Raw genomic sequence first — 19681 nt, forward strand, 5'->3', positions numbered from 1 at the left:
TAAATTGGTTTTTAGCTAATCAATTGACGCAAGCGCGAAGTGCGAGCTGAAAATTTTAACCTGAAAACTAGACATTTATCTTCGGTATCCAACTAAAAAATTGATGCGAGCGCGTCAACTATTTAACTATGAACAGGATGGATATACCTAAACAATTATATGTGAGCACGAAGCGCGAGCTGAAATTTCTGATATTCCGGCCTAAGAACTGGATATTATAAGCACTTTTTGTAACCGTGAACAAATTAAATTGGTTTTTAGCTAATCAAGTGACGCAAGCGCGAAGTGCGAGCTGAAAATTTTAACCTGAAAACTAGACATTTATCTTCGGTATCCAACTAAAAAATTGATGCGAGCGCGTAGCGCGAGCGAAATTTTTATTGTTACAATTACATTACCTAAAAGTATATCTCTACCTTTTTCCTGTCCCTGGTCAGCCCAGTCCGTCCTCACTATCGGTACTATATAGAGAGCTCTAAAAGTCGCATTGCGTAAAAATCACGATTTTCCGAAAAAGGTGTACAGTTTGATTGACATTTACCGACAGAATTGGTGGAACTAAAAAAACTGTATCAGTTGGAACAGCCCCGTGTGCCCGACAGTTTATAATTTTTCCGACATTCTGCAGTCCAGTTTTTGGTTTCCCCTCTCTCTAAAACTCTTTCTTCTTTTTCCCCTTCCCTCTTTTTTCTCTCTTTCCTTTTTCCTCTTTTCCCCTTTCTTTCCCTTTTTTCGCTTCTTTTTTTTTTGCTTGTAACTCGTCAGGGGGAGAGTCTGCCCCCTTCCCCCCTTATGCACCCTAGTGCACAGAAGGTATTATCATTTTGTCATTAATTCATTTTTACACACAACTTCATTATCAGACACAAAAATAATCCAACCTGCTTTGCATGAAACGGTTATTTTGCCTAAAAGTAAATTGCTTTATATATCAATATTCCTTTCCTCTCATATATCTATCAATTTATGTTTGTCTAAAAGTTGCTCAAAGATGAGATTACAAGGATGTATATTTATTACACTGCTCCCCATAGTCTATAAGCTTATATTCCCAATGAGACTGTTGTTCAACCACCAACTAGTCAAGTCTCCCCCTCCCCTTCACAGCTATTCAGCTCTCACAATAGTGTTTGATTCTTTTACTATTTCCAGATAAGTGTGATGGAGCCTTTAAAAGGACAAGTCAATCCTAACAAAAAGTTTATTTAAATAAAAAGAGAAAAATCTTACAAGCATAACACTGAAATTTTCATCAAAATCGGATGTAAAATAAGAAAGTTATGACAATTTTAATTTTCCCTTCATTTCACAAAATAGTTATGTGCACATCCTGATCGGTATGCAAATGAGGGGACTGATGACGTCACCCACTCACAATTTCTTTTGTATTTTATTATATGAAATATTTCAATATTTTTGGCTTATTGTCCTGCGAACAGTGGAATTACAATTTTTTTAATTGAAATATTGTATAATTCAAACAATAATCAACAAATTTAAAGAAATAATGAGTGAAGAACATAATTGAATCTCTCATTTGCATGTCACTGAGTTGTGCATAACTGTTTGTGAAAACTAGCGAAACTTTTAAAATGTCATAACTTTCTTATTTCACATCCGATTCTGATGAAAACTTCGGCGTTACGCTTGTTTGATTTTTCTCTTTCGATTCAAATCAACATTTTCTGGGGTGGACTTGACTTTAAATAACGCATCCTCGTTATATGAGATATCCTAATTATCAGAGTAACAAGACCCAGAGCTCTCACTCTTTATCGCCTTTTCTCTCATTTTCTCCCTCTTTTTCTCCATTTTTTTCACTTCTTGAAAAATCATGGAATTGCCCCCCCCCCCTCCTTCATGTTGTGTAGCCCCTCAAGGTTTCTGGTTCTGGGGAGCGTTTCATCAACATTTTCATCCGACAAGTTGTTAGATCTGACAACTTTCCTTGATTTTGATTGGTTGTTACTATGACAACTGTCTGCTAAAACAGGACTTGTTGGATGAAACGTCCGACAAGTCCTTTCATAAAACGCTCTTCAGGAATCAGTATTACCCCCCAAAAAAATCTCTCTCTATCATATAAAACATAATTCAGTCATGCCTGAAGACTAATTTGACATTTTTCGGGAGCATTTCATGAATAATTTTGTTCGACAAGTTATGAGTCAAACCTGACAACTTTCCTTGATTTTGATTGGCTGAGAATCACTGTTACTATCGAAACTGTCGGATAAAACAGGACATGAATAAAACGTCAGACAAGTCCTTTCATTTGATATATTTAAACGCTCCTCGCGATTTCAGATTTCCCTTTCGAACAATAAAACATGAATTTTCATTTTTTTTTTATAAATGCGTCAATGTGTATGAGTAGAGCACTAAGGATTATTCATACGTTTCTTTTTTCACACATAATAATAATCAAAATTATAATCTTAAATTGAAATTGAGGGGATCATTCCAAGAATTAGCACGATTCTCAAGAATACATATGATAAGCATACTTGGTAATTTTGTTTGCTTTCTAGTATTATCCATGTTGATGAAACACTCCCTAACGTTAGATGTAAACCATGAAAATTTCAGCAGAATAAAAACAGGTCTGTGTATTTTATTTTATGATTGATAGTGGGTGAATTTTTTTATTATTGGCCTTCATAATAGTCCGAATTGTTTAAAATGAAAGAAATGAAAGAAAGATTGTATTCCTGATGGTAAAATCCCATACATTTTCCCTTCCATGAACGATACGTTTTGAATAATCATTAGCAAAAGCAAGACACATACACCCTCAAGCACACACACCAAGAGAAAAAAAATCACGTTAAAAGAAAAAAAAAGCGCAGTCCCTACCGGGACTCGAACCCGGAACCTTTGAATTAGAAGTCCAATGCGCTAATCCATTGCGCCATAGGGACTCCGGCGGCCTTTAGAGGGCATTTAAAAATATATATAGATTAGGTATTTTGAAAATGTCATATGTTCAGAAATAATATGGTTTTCAATCACTATCTCTATAACCCAGACTCTTGATATCCCTTATTTAGTTGTATTCTAATATTCGATATATTTTTAGTACACTGATAAGCCTTTTTTAAAGATGATAACATCTTGATGATTGATCTGCGCACGCGCATTAACCGGCATAATGTCGTGAAGCAACGATTGACGTCACCGTTCGATCCGACGACCAAATTTTTTTTTTTGCTGATTGACAGGTATTATGTGTAAAGATTTGTAACTAAGTAGACAAGTTTAGAAAAATAATGATGTTTGAATTTATTGATGATATGAACAAAGATGAGTTTGCTAGTGAAATGCTATGCTAGTCGTCGCGTTCTTCACGTCGTCTTACGACGTTAGTTATTTCGGTCCCATCTATTTTCTTTTGTGTTGGCTAGTGAGCTGTAAACTAAAGTAAGATTCGATTCTAACGTAGTTTCTTGTTTCTATTTATTTATTCAGATACCGGGAAATTCTTGGATGCAAAGATGTGGTGGTACTCACTACCCCACAGTGTTTATCATCTCATCAGATGGTTCCCTAAAAGCAACAGACTGAAGATGTAAGTCGTGTGTCTTGATTTGACTTTTTGAGTTGAATTGAGAATGAGATCCTCAGACCTCACTGATAATATTGTCTTGACAGTGGCACTGCACTGTCTTGATGGAAATTAAAATTTCAAGAAGATTTTCATTTTTCAATCTCTTTTTTTCTTAATACAGAAAAAAAATCATTAAAAGACTTCATTTTACTTAAAGAACCAACTTATATGATGAATAATTGCATTGGAAACAGGCAGTGTAGAAAATCAAGCATTTGTCCCCCAAAACGAGAAAATAAGCCAAACATTGCCAATCATTGCCAACCTTATTTGCCACACAGGGAATAATAACAGAGAACAAGGTTATATCATAACTTTGTTCATTGAATTAGTGGCCATGACACTAACGTTAAATCACACACAGCTCAGCCTCAGAGTCGTATTCACTGTCATTGTGTTATATAAAAAAAAATTGCAGGAGTATGGTGGGCATAAAAGACATGGAGATATTCTATTTTTTGTTGTTTTTCTTTTTAATTTGTTAATAACGATAGTGACAACACTATAATAAATAGATTGTTAATCAACAATAATTCAGATGCAGTGATCGAGGTTAGTATACTAACCTCGCAATACGTGTGAGTGATCGAGGTCAACAGGATTAGGTCTACCTCACCATGCTCACCTCGTAAGATGATGATGATGATGAAGAGTTAGAAAAGGCTTGAATGTACAAAAACAAAAGAACTGTTAAATTTTGGTGAAGATGATAGATGCAATTTAGGAAAAATTTAAAACTTGTCTCTTATATATTAACAGTAGTTACAGTCATTTACAATTTTATCCAGGGTATTATGGGGAATCTCTGCATGTAGTGCACAACACACATTTAAAAATACATTAAAATATTACTTTTGTAACCAAAAATACTTCTTTCCATATAGTTGTGATTTATTTTTCATTAGTAACTTGGGGATCTTTTTTTTATTCACAAGAGCCAGGGTTGGGGTCAATTACTTTCTTCAATCACATTTACGTTATTGAAGAAATGCTCAATTCCAATTACTTTTCAATTAAATTACATTTTTTCAATTACAATTACTTTTGTCAATTACAATGTCAATGGCTTTCTATAAGTCATAAATAAAATCAATTTGTATTTGGTATGTACACACATACTAGCACCACCAATTTCAGCATAGTTCTAAGTTACAGAGAAACTGACAAGATGAAGGCTTAGGTTGAAGAGCACAGATTCTGCCTATTACACTCTTGATGCTGAAGCAGTTGGCATGAAAAAGGTCATGAAATTAAATCCTAAATTAAGAAAGTTTATTGTAAAATGATTAAATGTACGGTAACTAAAAGAAATTGACAGTAATTGAAGTCAATTACATTTTTTTTATCACAATTACTTTCCCTTTAAAAATTTCAAAAAGAATTAAAATTACAATTACTCGAAAAGAATGTAATTAATTACGTAATTGATCAATTACCTCGTAATTGAGCCCAACCCTGACAAGAGCGCTGAAAAAATGTAATTTTGAGCATTTTTAAGGCCCTCTATTGTTGAAAGTAATATTACAAGAAAATTGTCATTCAACAATCTCTATTTTTAATTTATAATAATTCAATTTACTTCAGAGCCAAGTAATGTGATGAAAAGTTGTACTGGAAACTAATGGTTTAAAAAAATCAAGCATTTGCCCCCCCCCCCCAAGAACAAGAGAAATAATAAGCCAAACATTACCAACCTCAGTTATTCCCCACACAGGGAGTCTTAACAGAGAACAAGCTTATATGATAACCTTGTTCATTGAATGAGTGGGTATTAGTTACCAAGCAATGCTAGTCTTAATAATGTACATGTACAAGCCTTGATTTACTTATTTTAGATGCCAACACGTCCTTATTATGAAGATTTTAGAATCCAAAGATAGCAACGAGGCAGAGAGCAATGTACATAAACATTTATTACCCAGCACAATGCCTCATGGGTGTTGTATTTAAAATGTCCAAATTTAGTTCCGAACTCATCCTTTCATCCTGATGATTTATGAAGAAAAAATGAATGTATATAATATCCCTCATAAGGCTTATATATTATGTTTCCTTTCCTTTCATTTTTACACAGCCGTATAGTGATCTTTCTGTTTGCGTTTGCCTTGCTGATTCCACAGTTCTTTGTGCTAACCACGTGAGTATTTCCAGTTGTTCCTGAAATAGATTGTCACCATTTTCCCATGATGTAGAGCATAAATGTTTAGGATCATTATTATGCTTGGTAAAATACTGCTCTTCAGTTTTAATACAAATAGTCTTTGAATACATCCTGGGGAAAAATTGTTTAAAATTGAGAAATTAAATCATCCACAGATCAAACGAGAGAGTAAAGTCATTGTTCCTTTCACTTTTTCATTCATCAAATCTGTACATCAATGAAAATTATTATTATTTTGAAATGTTGTATTATTGAAGTTCAATGGAAAATTGCTCTCTAGGGTTCACAAATGTTTCAGATTAAGTGAGGGTTTATTTCTTGAGTATAGTGATTGGCGTGACTCTATCATGTATTAATTTATTATTTTATTGTTCCATATGTGTATTTATTCCTCCATGATTACCTCTCCAAGAGTGATAAACAGGTCACATGGGGTATGCATTTTCAGACAAATGTATACAGTCAGGCCCTGTTGATTTAATCCAGATGTGCAAAATATCAAATTCTCAAGGATTTTCAGTCATTCTCTACAACTTTAAACTGGCAACCCTGGGGAGCATTTTTCATGAAACAAATAGTTGGTGATTTCAACTGATTGTTGTAAGCTACTAGAATCCTTGCATATGATTGGCCGGGAGCGAAATAGAGGAAATCACTGACGAAACTCTTCATGAAATGCTTCCCTGGATAAGCCCCAGGGGGTAAGCATCAAACCTGCTATTTAAACAAAAAAATAGAAATGGTGTTGTCTATGCTTGTCTTTGATTTGAAAATTTTGTTGTCTTCAATTGTCTTTATAAACAGAGAACGCTCTTCGAGGTACTGTGGCCAGCATCTTTTTGATATGCTGATTGTGTCCATCGTGTTCTCATTCTGTATGACAGGTAGGCTATGTAAGATCTCCTTTCATAAAGCCAAGCGCAAGTTTACGGGTGACCTCAAGAAAGACTGGTGACCCTTTTTTGTGCTAAATGATATTCCTATATAGCTGCCTTAGCACCTAAGAACATGTTCCAGTTGTGCGTGACTTTACAAACCTGGGGGGTCTTTCACAAAGAAGTGTGACTTAAAGTCAGTGCTGACATGCACATAATATGTAACATGCAATCTTATTAATTAATATGCTGTACTAGCGCATCCTCTTAGCATGATTCGACCAATGCGGTGGCGCCTTTTATACCACACGCACCTGGACTCTAAGGGGGTGTTGCGAGAAACTTGCAATTGATCGCAAGTCATTTCAGGTCCACAAATCAATTGAAAGTCATGCATTTCATTGCAAATTTGCAATTGATTGATGGTCTGCTTCCTGCATTAACAAATATAAATTGATTTGGTTTAGTTGGAAATTGATCTATCACTTGTTAATTTTCATCTGAAATTGCGATTGATAGCAAGTATTTTCTTGCAACACTCCCTTAATTCTTTGTGAAACAACCCCCTGGTGGCTGTTTCATAAAGCTTTTCGAAAGTTACGAGTGACTTCAAGAACTGGTGATCCTTTCTTGTGGTAAGTAATATAAATACAGAATTTTCATCAATGTTGATTTAGAGCCTAAGAAAGGATCACCAGTCGTTCTTAAAGTTGCTTGTAACTTATGAACAGCTTTATGAAGCACCGACCTGTTCTTTCAAATCCAATGTATCATTTTTTGTATTTTGTTTCAGAAAATTATGTATTTAAATGTTTACTTTGATATTTATTTCTCTCTATGTTTATTGTACATTATCTCTTTGTGATAAAAAAAGTATGGGTCTATTAATATGAGCCATTATTACTATTTCCCGGCAGGTTTTGTGGTGCTATTCTCCATAATGGACCCTGTCCCGTTCGAGGTGAAGCTGATTTTCCACATCTTTGGAGGCTTGTCCTTCCTGGTTGGACTCGTACTCACAATCTTCACGTCATTGGCTGTTGAATGTGTGAGTATATAAACCCATGCCATGGAGCTACTCCGAATGGAAGATTGGTTGATATTCACTTGGTTCACAAGCAGTTGGTCTATTTCTCAGATAGTGTTTTACCACATGGACTAAACCTATTGGTCCGTATTCTGAAGTCAGGTTTAACTTAGACCACGGTCTAAGTTGGTGCTAAAATTATGGGGAGCCAAAAATTCAAAAATTCTGTTTATATTGTATATATCTTATATTTATTGTTTTGTTTCCTTTTGTTTTTATAATGAAGAAAAATGCTTCAGTTATCATTCCCAGACAATTATGAACAGTTTGGGTGTTGTATGTAATATATTGGATGTGTACTGTTAGGGCTTTTTGCCCCAATTGGCTCTTCATACTTAAACCACAACTTTAAACCAGGGTTTAATTTAAGCCTGAGTTCAGAATACGGGCCATTCGGTCTATATCCTGTCAATTTGGTCTACACTACACTTGGTCTAAAATCCCAACTAGTCTAATTCTCATTTATTCCAATTGCCAGTTGGTCTCATTCCCAATTTAATTTGTCTAGTTATTTGTTATGTTGTCAAATGAGAATATGTTTCATTAAAAAGTACTAACCATATAGATTAAGTAGGCTTATAGTTCTAACCATATAGACTAATACCTCGGTCACATTTGCTCTACGGAGAGCCGAAAACAGCCGCTTTAATATTTTTCCTTTTTAGTTGTACCAGCTACATAAAGGTGGTTTGTATAAAAATGAATAAAACGGCTGTTTTCGACTCGCCATACGGCCGCCGTAGAGCAAATGCGACCGAGGTATAAGTGATGTTGAGCCCAAAGATTGGTATCACCTAACTAAAAATTAGACCAAATTGGAAATGAGCGTTGTGGCAAAGAGGCCAAATGGTTGATATAAAACTGGTTGTACACAAAGTAGGATTAGACCATGTAGTATGAGACCGAAAAGAACTCAGACTAATTGCTTATTAAGTGTCGTGGTGTAGCGGTTCTGACTCTCGCCTTGTAATCAGAGGGTCGTGTGTTCGAATCCCACCATGGCCTAGCGTCCTTTGGCAAGGCGTTAATCCACACTTTGCCACTCTCCACCCAGGTGTTAAATGGGTACCCGGTAGGATATGAAAGCCTATAATATGTAGTATGCCTAGCAATTGAGTCTTGGAACTCTTGTTGGAATGCTCCCCAGGGAGTGGAGAAGGTGCATACATTGTATGCGGGCATGCAAGGATCCGATGACCGGGGTAATAATATGTCTGTAAAGCGCTTAGAGACGTTGTTCCGATGTATTAAGCGCTATATTATAAATGCAGAATATTATTATTATTATAGACCAATTGGCATGAGTTACAAGCAATTGTAATATTTCTAAAGTGAAGCATTTCAAACTTAATTTAGAAGGCTGGGTGCAACAAGGAAAAATTGCATGTGGCCTATGCTTGTCATATTAATTGTTGATTAAAGCTCTCAACACAAACACCTTTGGACCCTGTGTTATTCATGAAACAGCTCATCAACATTTATTTACTGTGTAAACAAATCTTGGAAAAGTAGTGTACTTTTTATTTTTCTTCTTTTTATCACCCAGAGAACAAACACAGTTGAGCTCTATTACTTCTCGTTAGCTTCAGCTATTTTGAGCATGATTACAGCAGGTAAGATTGTTCTCATTATTTATTTTATATTTATTCATCTATGTTTTCACTAAATAATTGATTAATTAATTAGCTAATTGATTTTTATTTATCTACTCATTTTTTACTTTTTATCTCGCCTCACCTGAACAAAGTTCAGCAGAGACCTAGTGATCAATTTTGGTCTGTTAGTCTGTTACAAAAATGTTGATTTTTTTTTGTTCATCTTGCTCTCATTTCTTTCTTTCTGTGTCAATTATGTTCATACTTGGTACATACGATCCTTGGGTAATACCACATGAGAGCCCATGAGGATAATTGGGTCAAAGGTCATCTAGGGGTCAAAAGGTCAAATGATATGAGGTCATGTCCATCCTCCTTTTTTCAAGTTTCTATTCAACTTGCTCTCATTTCTTGATTTCTTCATCAATTGTGTTTATACTTGGTATAAATAATCCTTGGACAATACCACATGCTTGTTCATAAGGATGATAAGGTGAAAGGTCATCTCAGGGACAAAAGATCATATTATATACTTTATTGATCGCAAAATCAGCCGAGACTAGTGGTTTTGCGAACCACCTTGTTGTTTTGTTTATTTATCTATTCATCTATTTTTGTTATAATAGTGATAATATACACCACTTACACAGCACTTAATGCAATGATTCTAAGCGCTGCATACTACCTGGCTTTATCATGGCTACCCTGATGACACGCTCGAGCATTCAAGGAATTTCTTCCTACCAGGTACCAATTTACTACACCCGGATGGAGAGTGGCATATGTAGATAAACACCTCCCTCAAAGGACCTGCATGCTGCGGTGGTATTTGAACCCCTGACTTTTAAATTCAGAGTCCAGAGAATTGTCCCGGGGGGGCCACTTCCATTGACGAGTGGATACCATGCGCGACCATGGGGTCTCGAAAAGCACCCTAAACACGTAATTTCCATATTCTTAAAATGCACCCCTTAACAAGTATTGGCGTCTGAAACCCTACCCTTAACAATTATTGGAAACAAAACGATACTCCTGACAAGTATTCCCTGAAATGAACCCTAAACAAGTACAGCGATACGGTCACGCGGGTCCGTCGGTCGTCGGTTTTACCTTTACACACCATTTGGTTTAGTACGGCCCCACCTTCCACACCTCGCGCAAATCGGACTCTAAACACGTAGTGTTGGGGCAAAAAGGACATCCTTTATAAAACATTTTAATTTTGTTTTATCATCCCCGCACATTTGACCCTAAACACGTAGCTTTTCTAGCGAAATAGATACCCTTTTTTCATTATTTTTGTGTTTTTGACACCCTTATCACGCTACGTATGTAACATGCCCTATCTTTAAAAAGACATCCTTTTTACGTGTTTTTTTGGTCGAGCATGGTATCCACTCGTCAATGTAAGTGGCCCCCCTGGGAGAATTGTCCACTGAGCTTCAACACCTCTTCATGTTACTATGACACTTTATTGTTTTATTATTTTCTTTCTCAGTGTTTGTGATTCTAATGCTACCCTTCTGGATTATCAACTATTTTTATCCTGGATCTGTGCTGAATCGCAAACAACGAACTGGGATCTGCTATGAACCAGCCAACTGCTGCTCATGTGTCTGGCATATCTAACTTCACTGAGGAACAGCAACTTCTTTGTTCACATGACGGCAGATATTCATGATGTCACGCTATTCAACAAGTTTGTCTGCACACATGACGAGTAAATTGTCATGATTGTCACTACACAAATCATTGTAGACTGTGCATTCAGACCCTTTTAATAGCTTGAATGAAGGGTTTGCACAGCAGACTAGATGACACCCCCCCCAGAACAATAGATTCGCCAGTTAAATCTACGCCAGGGAATACAAGTTTACCAATTGATTATCTATGGCTGATTTCTACGATCGATTGCATTAATGTCAGCTGCATAATCGCTAACTGCACTTTGTGTTACAGGACCAAATTAAAGGGGGAAGGCTAATGGAGTGTTGCTAGACAATTGCAATCAATGACAAATCTTTTTGACATTCCTAGATCATTTATATGACTTGCAATTAATTGCAAATTGGCCCCATCTTACAAAGAGTTACGATTGATCCGATCAATCTCAAGTATATTGAAATCCATCAATGTCATAATGTTTTCTTTAGAAAATTTGCTCAATATCCTTTGAAAACAAGAGAAGCATACTAAATTGTCAAGAAAACAGTGAATATATGAATATACATCACATCTAGAAAATATTTTGAACAAACATGTATTTTAGATGTTGATGTTGCTAGCTTTCTATAGTTGCGATTGATTGGATCAATCTTAATTCTTTGTAAGATGGGGCCCTGATCTGCTCTTTACAGTGTAAACTAACTTTCCTACAGCTAAGACTGATCTATTAGTTGTAAAATTGCAACAGAAATTTGCATTTGATTGCAAATATTTACTTGCACACCACCTGAGTGATATTTTGGAAAGGATATTTATCATGTTGGTCAATAAATTTCCAAACATTTACTTTTGCCTTGATTAAGTGTCTTTCAGAAGAAGCTTACCAAATACAAGAAAATTTGTGACTGGAAAAAGAACTTTTTATACGCCCGTCTCGATGGGACGTATTATGGTATTACGCTCGGTGTCCGTCCGTCCGTTAACTTTTCCTTTTAAACGTGATAACTTCAGTTTAACTTAACCTAGGCTCATATAATTTGGTGTGTATGATACTAGCATGGATCCCAGGAAGCCTATTGATTTTGAGGTCAAAAGGTCAAGGTCACAGTGATATATTTTCATCGTACACTTCTGAAGTCTTTGTAAATGCGATAACTTCAGTTTAACTAAACCTAGGCTCATATAATTTTGTGTGTATGATACTAGCATAGATCCCAGGAAGCCTATTGATTTTGAGGTCAAAAGGTCAAGGTTACAGTGACATGTTTTCATCTTACCCTTTTGAAGTCTTTGTAAATGCGAAAACTTCAGTTTAACTTAACCTAGGCTCATATAATTTGGTGTGTATGATACTAGCATGGATCCCAGGAAGCCTATTGATTTTGAGGTCAAAGTTCAAGATCACAGTGACATGTTTTCATCTTACCCTTTTGAAGTCCTTGTAAACATGATAACTTCAGTTTAATTTAACCTTGGCTCATATAATTTGGTGTGTATGATACTAGCATGCATCCCAGGAAGCCTATTGATTTTGATATTAAGGTGAAGTCGCCACCTTCCACTTTTCTTGCTTGACCAATATCTCAATTTTTCGCTTTACAGGCGGGCGTATTATGTGCTCGCCTTAGCGACACTCTTGTTAGCATCATGTTGTTGCTAATGTAAGATCGATATACCTTGATGACACAAATATTCAATGTGCTGTAAGGTACATGTATGTCTCAGTTATAAATTGTGTATATCATATCTGAATGAATTGAGCAACTCACCTTGATTTAGAATATTTTTTTTTACTTAGATTACACTCAAACCAGCTGATGCACGTGGATGAAGGAATATTCATAGATTTTTCTCATACATTGAACATAAATTTTCACTTGTTTATTTGAAAAATTGCTATAGTCTGTTGGTCTAATTTTCAGGGAAGTGTTTCACATAGATTTAAGTATGTCTTAGAGTCGCACTTAAACGCCTAGTTGCATACGTTATGAAAGGCATGACTGCATTAGTCAGATCATGCCAAGAGGACGCGCACTACTGTGTATTAATCAATAAGATAGCATGGCGCACGCGTCGGCATTCAAGCGTGACTCTAGCCTAAATCATACTTTGTGAAACACCCCCCAGATGATGTATTACTCCTACGTGTAATGTTGCAATCATTCCATCCATCACTTAAGCACTTGGTTTAATCACCATCTGACTTCAACTTATAAGCTAAAATTCAGTTGTGACAGTCCGCTTCGAGACGTACAATAATTTGGCCAAAATGAATTTTGAGTTGTTTTTTTTAGTTTGAATATATGCAGATCAAAGCCTTGAAATGATATATAAATTGATGAACAATAACCCACTCTAGTGATGCGATCTAGAAGAATTTTGCAGGCAGGAAAAAGGGTTTCAATAACCCAGCAAAACTCTTTTTTTCTTGCATTTGGGTAAACTTTATGACAATTATATTTCGGATAAACTATAATGACTATTTTGGTCTACAACTGACTCAGAGATCCTTGCCTGGCAAGTTATTGTTAGTTTTGAAGCAGATGCTCAAATTTTTATTCCGTTACATATTGCAGTGATGATAACAATTCATAGTAATACTAAAAGAGAGTATCAGTATGTGATTGATAAAAAAGAAATAATTCATTTTTTCATTCTTTTTTTTTATATCCATCTGTTTGGAAGTTCTTAGTGGTGACATTTCAAGTTAGTATTAGATGAAATGTGCATAGGCTAATATATAAAACAAAACATTACACATTAGAAAATCAGAGGAATGGCAATTACACCAATTGTAGGTAAAGTAGGTTTATACCAAGCGGCAATGGAGGCCATCGCTGATCTTTGGAATTTCAACCAAAATCTAAAGTCAGATGGACCAGCTTTCATGGGGAGTGGCTTATTATTTGCTGACTCCAGACATTTGTGATAAGCATTGGAAATGCCTGTAACAGAGACATCTTTGGGGGAAAGCAAACTTGATGTACCATGGAGAGATTCTTCAGCATAGCATGTTTATATTAGCCTCGGCAACTGTCGGGCCAGGGGAAAAAGTGAGAAAATAGGTTTTTTACCATTAGGTAATTTCCACGGGCATAACAGAATGTCTAGTGTCAAATTACCCTTGAATGATGTCAAATTACTGATGAAAGCACACAATAAACAGCCTTTAAATGGATTTTTCAGAAGATTTTCAAAGCTAATACTTCATAAAGAGACATTAATATATTTCTTTAATTATTTATATTTCATGTTTACAATAGATATGATTCATCTTTCAATATTCAGAGGCCCTTATTCTGAAGTCAGGTTAGGTCTGTATTAAAATTATGGGAAGCCAAAAATTTAAAAAATCTGTTTATATTATATATTTCCTATATTTACTATTTTGTTTGCTTTTGCTTTCATAATGAAACAAAAAAATTCAAAATACTTCAGTTATCATTCCCAGACAATTATGAACAAATTGAGTGTCAAATAAGTTAATAAATTGGATGTGTACTGTTAAGGAATTGTGCCCCAGATGGCTATCCATAGTTAAACCACAACTTTAAACCAGGGTTTAATTTAGAATACAGGCCATTGAGTCTACAATTTATGTTGTGCACATTGTTCCACCTTTATTTCAAGCTCGTGCAGATTTAATCTTTAAACAATCATGTACATTGGAGATGTAGAGGTATATTATGAAATTCTTCTTCATAACATGGTCTTAATTTTGATGATGGATTCAATATTTTACCACATTTTTCATGATTTTGCAATGTATATATTGGCAAATGAAAAATAGAACAAATGTAATATATGTGTATTTTTTAATTATTTTCTAATTGATCTTTTGTACAAAGTGTTAATTAATTTATTGATTTATTGTTCTAATTGTTTCAACAATTCAAGATACTGGTAGAACTGTAAGTGTTCATGAAATGTGTATGTATTCCCTTAAACATGAATAGATTATATATTTATTTGAAAAGTGTAAAATGGTTGCAATATGTAGGCCTACTGTTGGGGCAGTACAGTAATGTCATTACAGTCCAAAACTTAAATGAGCAATCATGATTTGCAGTTATATACAATATGGTCACTAATATGAGTTTTTATATCTGTAAGAAAACAAAATTGCCTTGCATTACTGTAATTTGGTGGAAGAAAGCCACAAAATTCACATGTTATTACAATAACCCTTATCCAACTCCAGGGCTCAAGAAATGGGTCACAAAATATACACCTTGGCCCTGTCTTACAAAGATTCGGATTGATTCGGTCAACCTCAACTACCCAGCAGCGTGTGAGTAAAAAAAAAACTTGACACCTCACAAATCCCCAATTTAGTCATGAACACAGAATTATTATATATGACCAGAAAGAGTGTGTTCTCCTAAATAATTTAATACCATATATGGTATGTGTTAACGCTTGGATGATCAGTAGGTATTCTTTACAATGATGTAAAGTTTGAATTGCGCCAAAGTAAGGCAGGACTATAATGAATGAATCCAGATGCCAATGCTGTCATAATCCTACTACAATGAGTATCAATTCTCAAGTTAATTTGATTGAAAAAGGATTTGCAAATATTATTACTAACTCATGTAGGATTATGACATCATTGGCATCTTGGCGTTCATTCATTGCAGTCATGCCTTTGGCGCAAATCAAAATTTATATCACTGCAAAGAATACCTACTGATTATCCAAGCATGAAGAAATACCAAATATGGTATCAAATTATTTGGGAGAAGATACTCTTTCCAATTTCTTAAATTGGGGATTTCTGAGGTACATTTACTGTCAATTTTTTTTTCTTACTCATGTGGCCATGAAAATCCATCATTATCATGGTTTTTCCTGCTGGAAAACTGTGCAATGTTCTTTGTAAACAAAGAAAAGCGCGCTAAATTTTCAAGAAAACAAAGAATGCATGAATATACAGCATATCAAGAAAACATTTTTAATAAATATGCATTTTGTATGTTGTTGCTGGCTTTCCTTAGTTGTGGTTGATTGGATCAATGGCAACTCTTTGTAAGATGGGCCCCGGTTTACATGCTAGTAATGTGAAAATTATGGTAGTATTATTATTTTATTTGGCAGAATATCAAACAAGTCATGTGAACATTCAAAAGTGTTCATGGGGAAATGATAAATCCCCTTTAAGCTAGTGATATCTACAGTATCATACAGCCCTTATTTTACTTAAAAGCACTGCTCAAAATCTAAACCTGATAAAAACTATGCACAAGTGACAACTCTATAGGGAGTGTATAATATTGATATGATCGCTTGCAAGAATCACTGAATTAATTTCTAAGATAGTCTCATTACCTTTTTGTATGTTTGCTTGATAGCTTTTATTGTCGAAGTCATATTTTAATTTCAGTCTGCAAGTGGTAGTCATGTAAATATTTAGATAACTATATTTTTTTCTTTTTATATAAGTTCTGATGCCGTCCTAAAAATATGAGCTATTGTTTGCAGTACTTTGCATTCTCATGTTTCATTGTCATTCCTTTTTTGTAATAATATAGAATGTAGATAGAACTTTTTATGGTTCTATGGTTCAAAATAATTTTCTATGACAGACACCTTTGTGCATTTTCTATTTATTTTGTTGTGTATTTCAAGGTTATAACAAAAAGAAACTGATCAGGGTGGGGTGGGGGCACTCAACTCTATTGCTGTACACACGTGCAATTACAGGGGGGTGTTTCATGAAAGTTGTCAGCGCCGACAATTTCAGTGAAATCCTTGGTTTTGATTGGCTGAGAGGTACTAACCTCTGACTGTTGTCGGAGAAAGACAAGTTGTCAGTGCTGACAACTTCATGAAACGGTCCACAAACCCATCCTGAACAAGTTTTACCCATTGGTCAGATTTTTACACCCTATTCGGGTGTATTTGCATGATCTTGAGAAAATTGTGTCCCCTATACAAGTTTAACCCCTAACAAATATATGTACTTTATGTAACTCATACCCCTTTCCCCTGATTTTGGTCTTTTGACACCCTTAATGTGGGATGTGCCATGATCAGCAAAAAGTACCCTTTTTATGCATTTTGTTGATCGTACATGTGAACAGCAATAGCGTTGAGTGGTTTCCTTGTGCAATTGATGAGTGAGTTTGTGGTTTAGGTGTTAGCCTCCTGGGGGGGGGGGGCAGTCAAATATATTGCTGTACACACGCGTGACCAAAAAACGCCTTTAACGGGGTGTTTTTTCAGTTTTTAACGCGGTTCGCGCGTGGACTCGTTAAGGGTATAAAAAACACCGATTTTCAGGAAAAAGGGTGGTTTTGAAAGACTGGTCAATGGTAAATCGCGGGATCAAACGTATTTAGGGTATGTTTTTCCCCAAAAGCTTTTTTTTTAAGACTAGCCAAACGTGTTTATGGTATGTTTTTTCTTCCAAGCTTTTTCCCCGAGGTCATATTTTGGCGACAACTTGTTTATGGGCCAAAATGTGTAAATAAAGCCCGCGAAAAACTTGTTTAGGGGGTTATTTTGCACACAGAGAACAACTCGTTTAGGGGGTGTTTGGTAATTCCTAGGTCACGCGTGTGTACAGAAATATATTTGACTGCCCCCCCCCCCCCCCCCGGGGTTAGCCTGGAGTTGACACCCTATATTTGTAGGTGTGTTCATGATCGTCTGCACAAGATGGATAATGGATCCCATTCTCGTAGGCCACATGGACCTTCAAAAAAATGCACCCTAAACCAGTAATCATCATACCCTAAACAATTTCAGTCACTGCTAAAGAGTAGCGGGGGATAATACAGGTACCTTCAATATTTTTTTTCTATTTTCATGATAGTGAAAATGAAAAGTATACCCATAGAGCTATTTATAGCTCCATATCCGGTATACCTCTGTTTCCTGATAATTGTATACACTTTTCTTCACCCATGATTATAAACAATATGTGCATGCTTTTGTGTACAAGAGAATGATGACGATGCATGTCTACCTAATTTTGTAATGACATCATAGGGGACAATGGTATACCACAAATACTGCTCATCATCCTACCCCCCCCCCCCCTTCCCCACCCTTGATGCCAGGGACCATATGAAATTTTTCTTGACAAAAATATTGTATCTTCAGGCACTGGCGGATCCAGGGGGCAAAGCCGCCCCCCCCCCCCCTTTTGAGAGGCACAATTAAAATTTGTAATGTAAAAATGTAGTTAAAGCAGAAGTGTGCCCCCCCCCCCTTTGAAAGTGAAGGCTTTCTTTTTTTTTGCTTGTCAATTTTTTCTTTTGGGAAAATGTGCCCCCCCCCCCCCCTTTGGATAATCCTGGATCCGCCCCTGTCTTGTCTTCGGGGTTTAGGTAAAATGTATTCTAGAATGATATTCCAGATTGATAAAATAATTAAGTCTGGAAATAATCTTTTCTTGTATCTATTAAACTGCATGGTGTCTCTGTACGTGCATAGATCTGCAAAAATGCCCAAGGCACATTAATTAATATCTATGTGCACTAGATAATATCTTGAAATCCTGCATACTCTGATTTTTTTTATTTAATTTCCTTCGAAACTATTGTCTTGCTATACTTTCCCTTGCTCGACCTAATTGTAAGAAGATTTTAGAGATATTCTGAAGATATTACAGAGTAAGATTTACTCTTTTCAGCATCCCATAATCTCATTTGAGATTTTTTTTTTGTTCAAATTAAGATATGCTGTAAAAAAAAAAACATGCAAGTATGCCAACTAAAAGGCTGGCATGTTTATTTTAGTACTTAAAAATGCGTGGTGAAGCATAAGGGCAAGGTTCATCATGCTTAAAGACTGAAAATAATATGATTTGATCAGATAAAGTAATGTTAGACAAACAAAGACACTGAAAATTTCATCGAAATCGGATAAGGAATAACAAAGTTAAGACATTTCAAATTTTGGCATTATTTCTTTAAAGGAGAAATATATTGATTATGAATATGGCCTTATTATATATCAGTGGAGAGGTAATGATGTGAGGATTACCATTAGGTCATTCAAAAATAACGAAAATAATACATAAGGTGGAAATTGCCAATTAAAAAGCGCTAAAATGCCTCTCCGAAATATGCCTCGCATCGGTCTCTAAATTGACTCGAATTTGATGACGTCACTGTCTGTACGAGAGGCGTGATTGGCTCTCCCACGTCATGTCCACTTGCATGCAAAACCTGTTGCGAGGGTACGTTTTCTCCACACTGACACTGAATACTTCGATCATGAAATGAAAGAAAACCCAGAAGTTTATCTAGATTTGGATTTTCAAATTGATGATTATGCAGATGAAGAGAATGATGATAAAGTTTCTAACTCTAGAAAAACAAAGTGACGTGGATGGTGGTAAATTAAGGGAATTACGGTGGTGATGATGAGTAGGACAATTCAACTTGCAAGCCGATTCGCTACCAAACGCATGCAGCTGCTAGCTGCATGCACCGCGGGTCAAATCCATGAAAATGAATTCCATGCAGCATGACCACATCCAGACAGAGTCTCTTTCCTCTATCAGCAACATAATGAGAAGGAAAATAATAAAATAACTGTACTTACAAATAAGTGAATATATCCGAACCTAGGCTGAAGGTAAATCAACTCAATTAAGGAACAGCAGCAGACGATATGCACCGACGATGAATTTCACGTGGCTGGAATAGATTGTCACTCGTTCTGTTAGATAAAATGTAT

At 35.7% G+C, this 19681-nt stretch overlaps 1 protein-coding gene and 1 non-coding gene across 2 annotated transcripts; one reads left to right on the forward strand and one right to left on the reverse strand.

Annotated features, from left to right (window-relative positions):
• Positions 1-2847: 2847 nt before the first annotated feature.
• Positions 2848-2921, reverse strand: TRNAR-UCU (transfer RNA arginine (anticodon UCU)). Its single transcript has one exon. It is a non-coding gene; the product is annotated as a tRNA-Arg (tRNA).
• Positions 2922-3134: 213 nt separating this feature from the next.
• On the forward strand, positions 3135-14956 carry LOC129276239 (uncharacterized). Its single transcript, XM_054912645.2, has 7 exons — positions 3135-3221; positions 3469-3568; positions 5682-5744; positions 6573-6652; positions 7561-7691; positions 9277-9343; positions 10824-14956. Exons 2-7 carry the CDS (start codon positions 3495-3497, stop codon positions 10952-10954), a joined length of 546 nt encoding a protein of 181 aa, XP_054768620.1. The 5' UTR covers positions 3135-3221; positions 3469-3494; the 3' UTR covers positions 10955-14956.
• The last annotated feature ends 4725 nt before the right edge of the window (positions 14957-19681 follow it).

Source organism: Lytechinus pictus, chromosome 14 (assembly GCF_037042905.1).
Source record: "Lytechinus pictus isolate F3 Inbred chromosome 14, Lp3.0, whole genome shotgun sequence".
NCBI lineage: Eukaryota > Metazoa > Echinodermata > Echinoidea > Temnopleuroida > Toxopneustidae > Lytechinus > Lytechinus pictus.

Coding starts and splice junctions, on each gene's coding strand:
- LOC129276239 (XM_054912645.2), top strand. CDS start 3,495: ATGTGGTGGTACTCACTACCCCACAGTGTTTATCATCTCATCAGATGG. Junction 3,569..5,681: donor AAAAGCAACAGACTGAAGAT/GTAAGTCGTGTG, acceptor ATTTTTACACAG/CCGTATAGTGATCTTTCTGT. Junction 7,692..9,276: donor CGTCATTGGCTGTTGAATGT/GTGAGTATATAA, acceptor TTTATCACCCAG/AGAACAAACACAGTTGAGCT.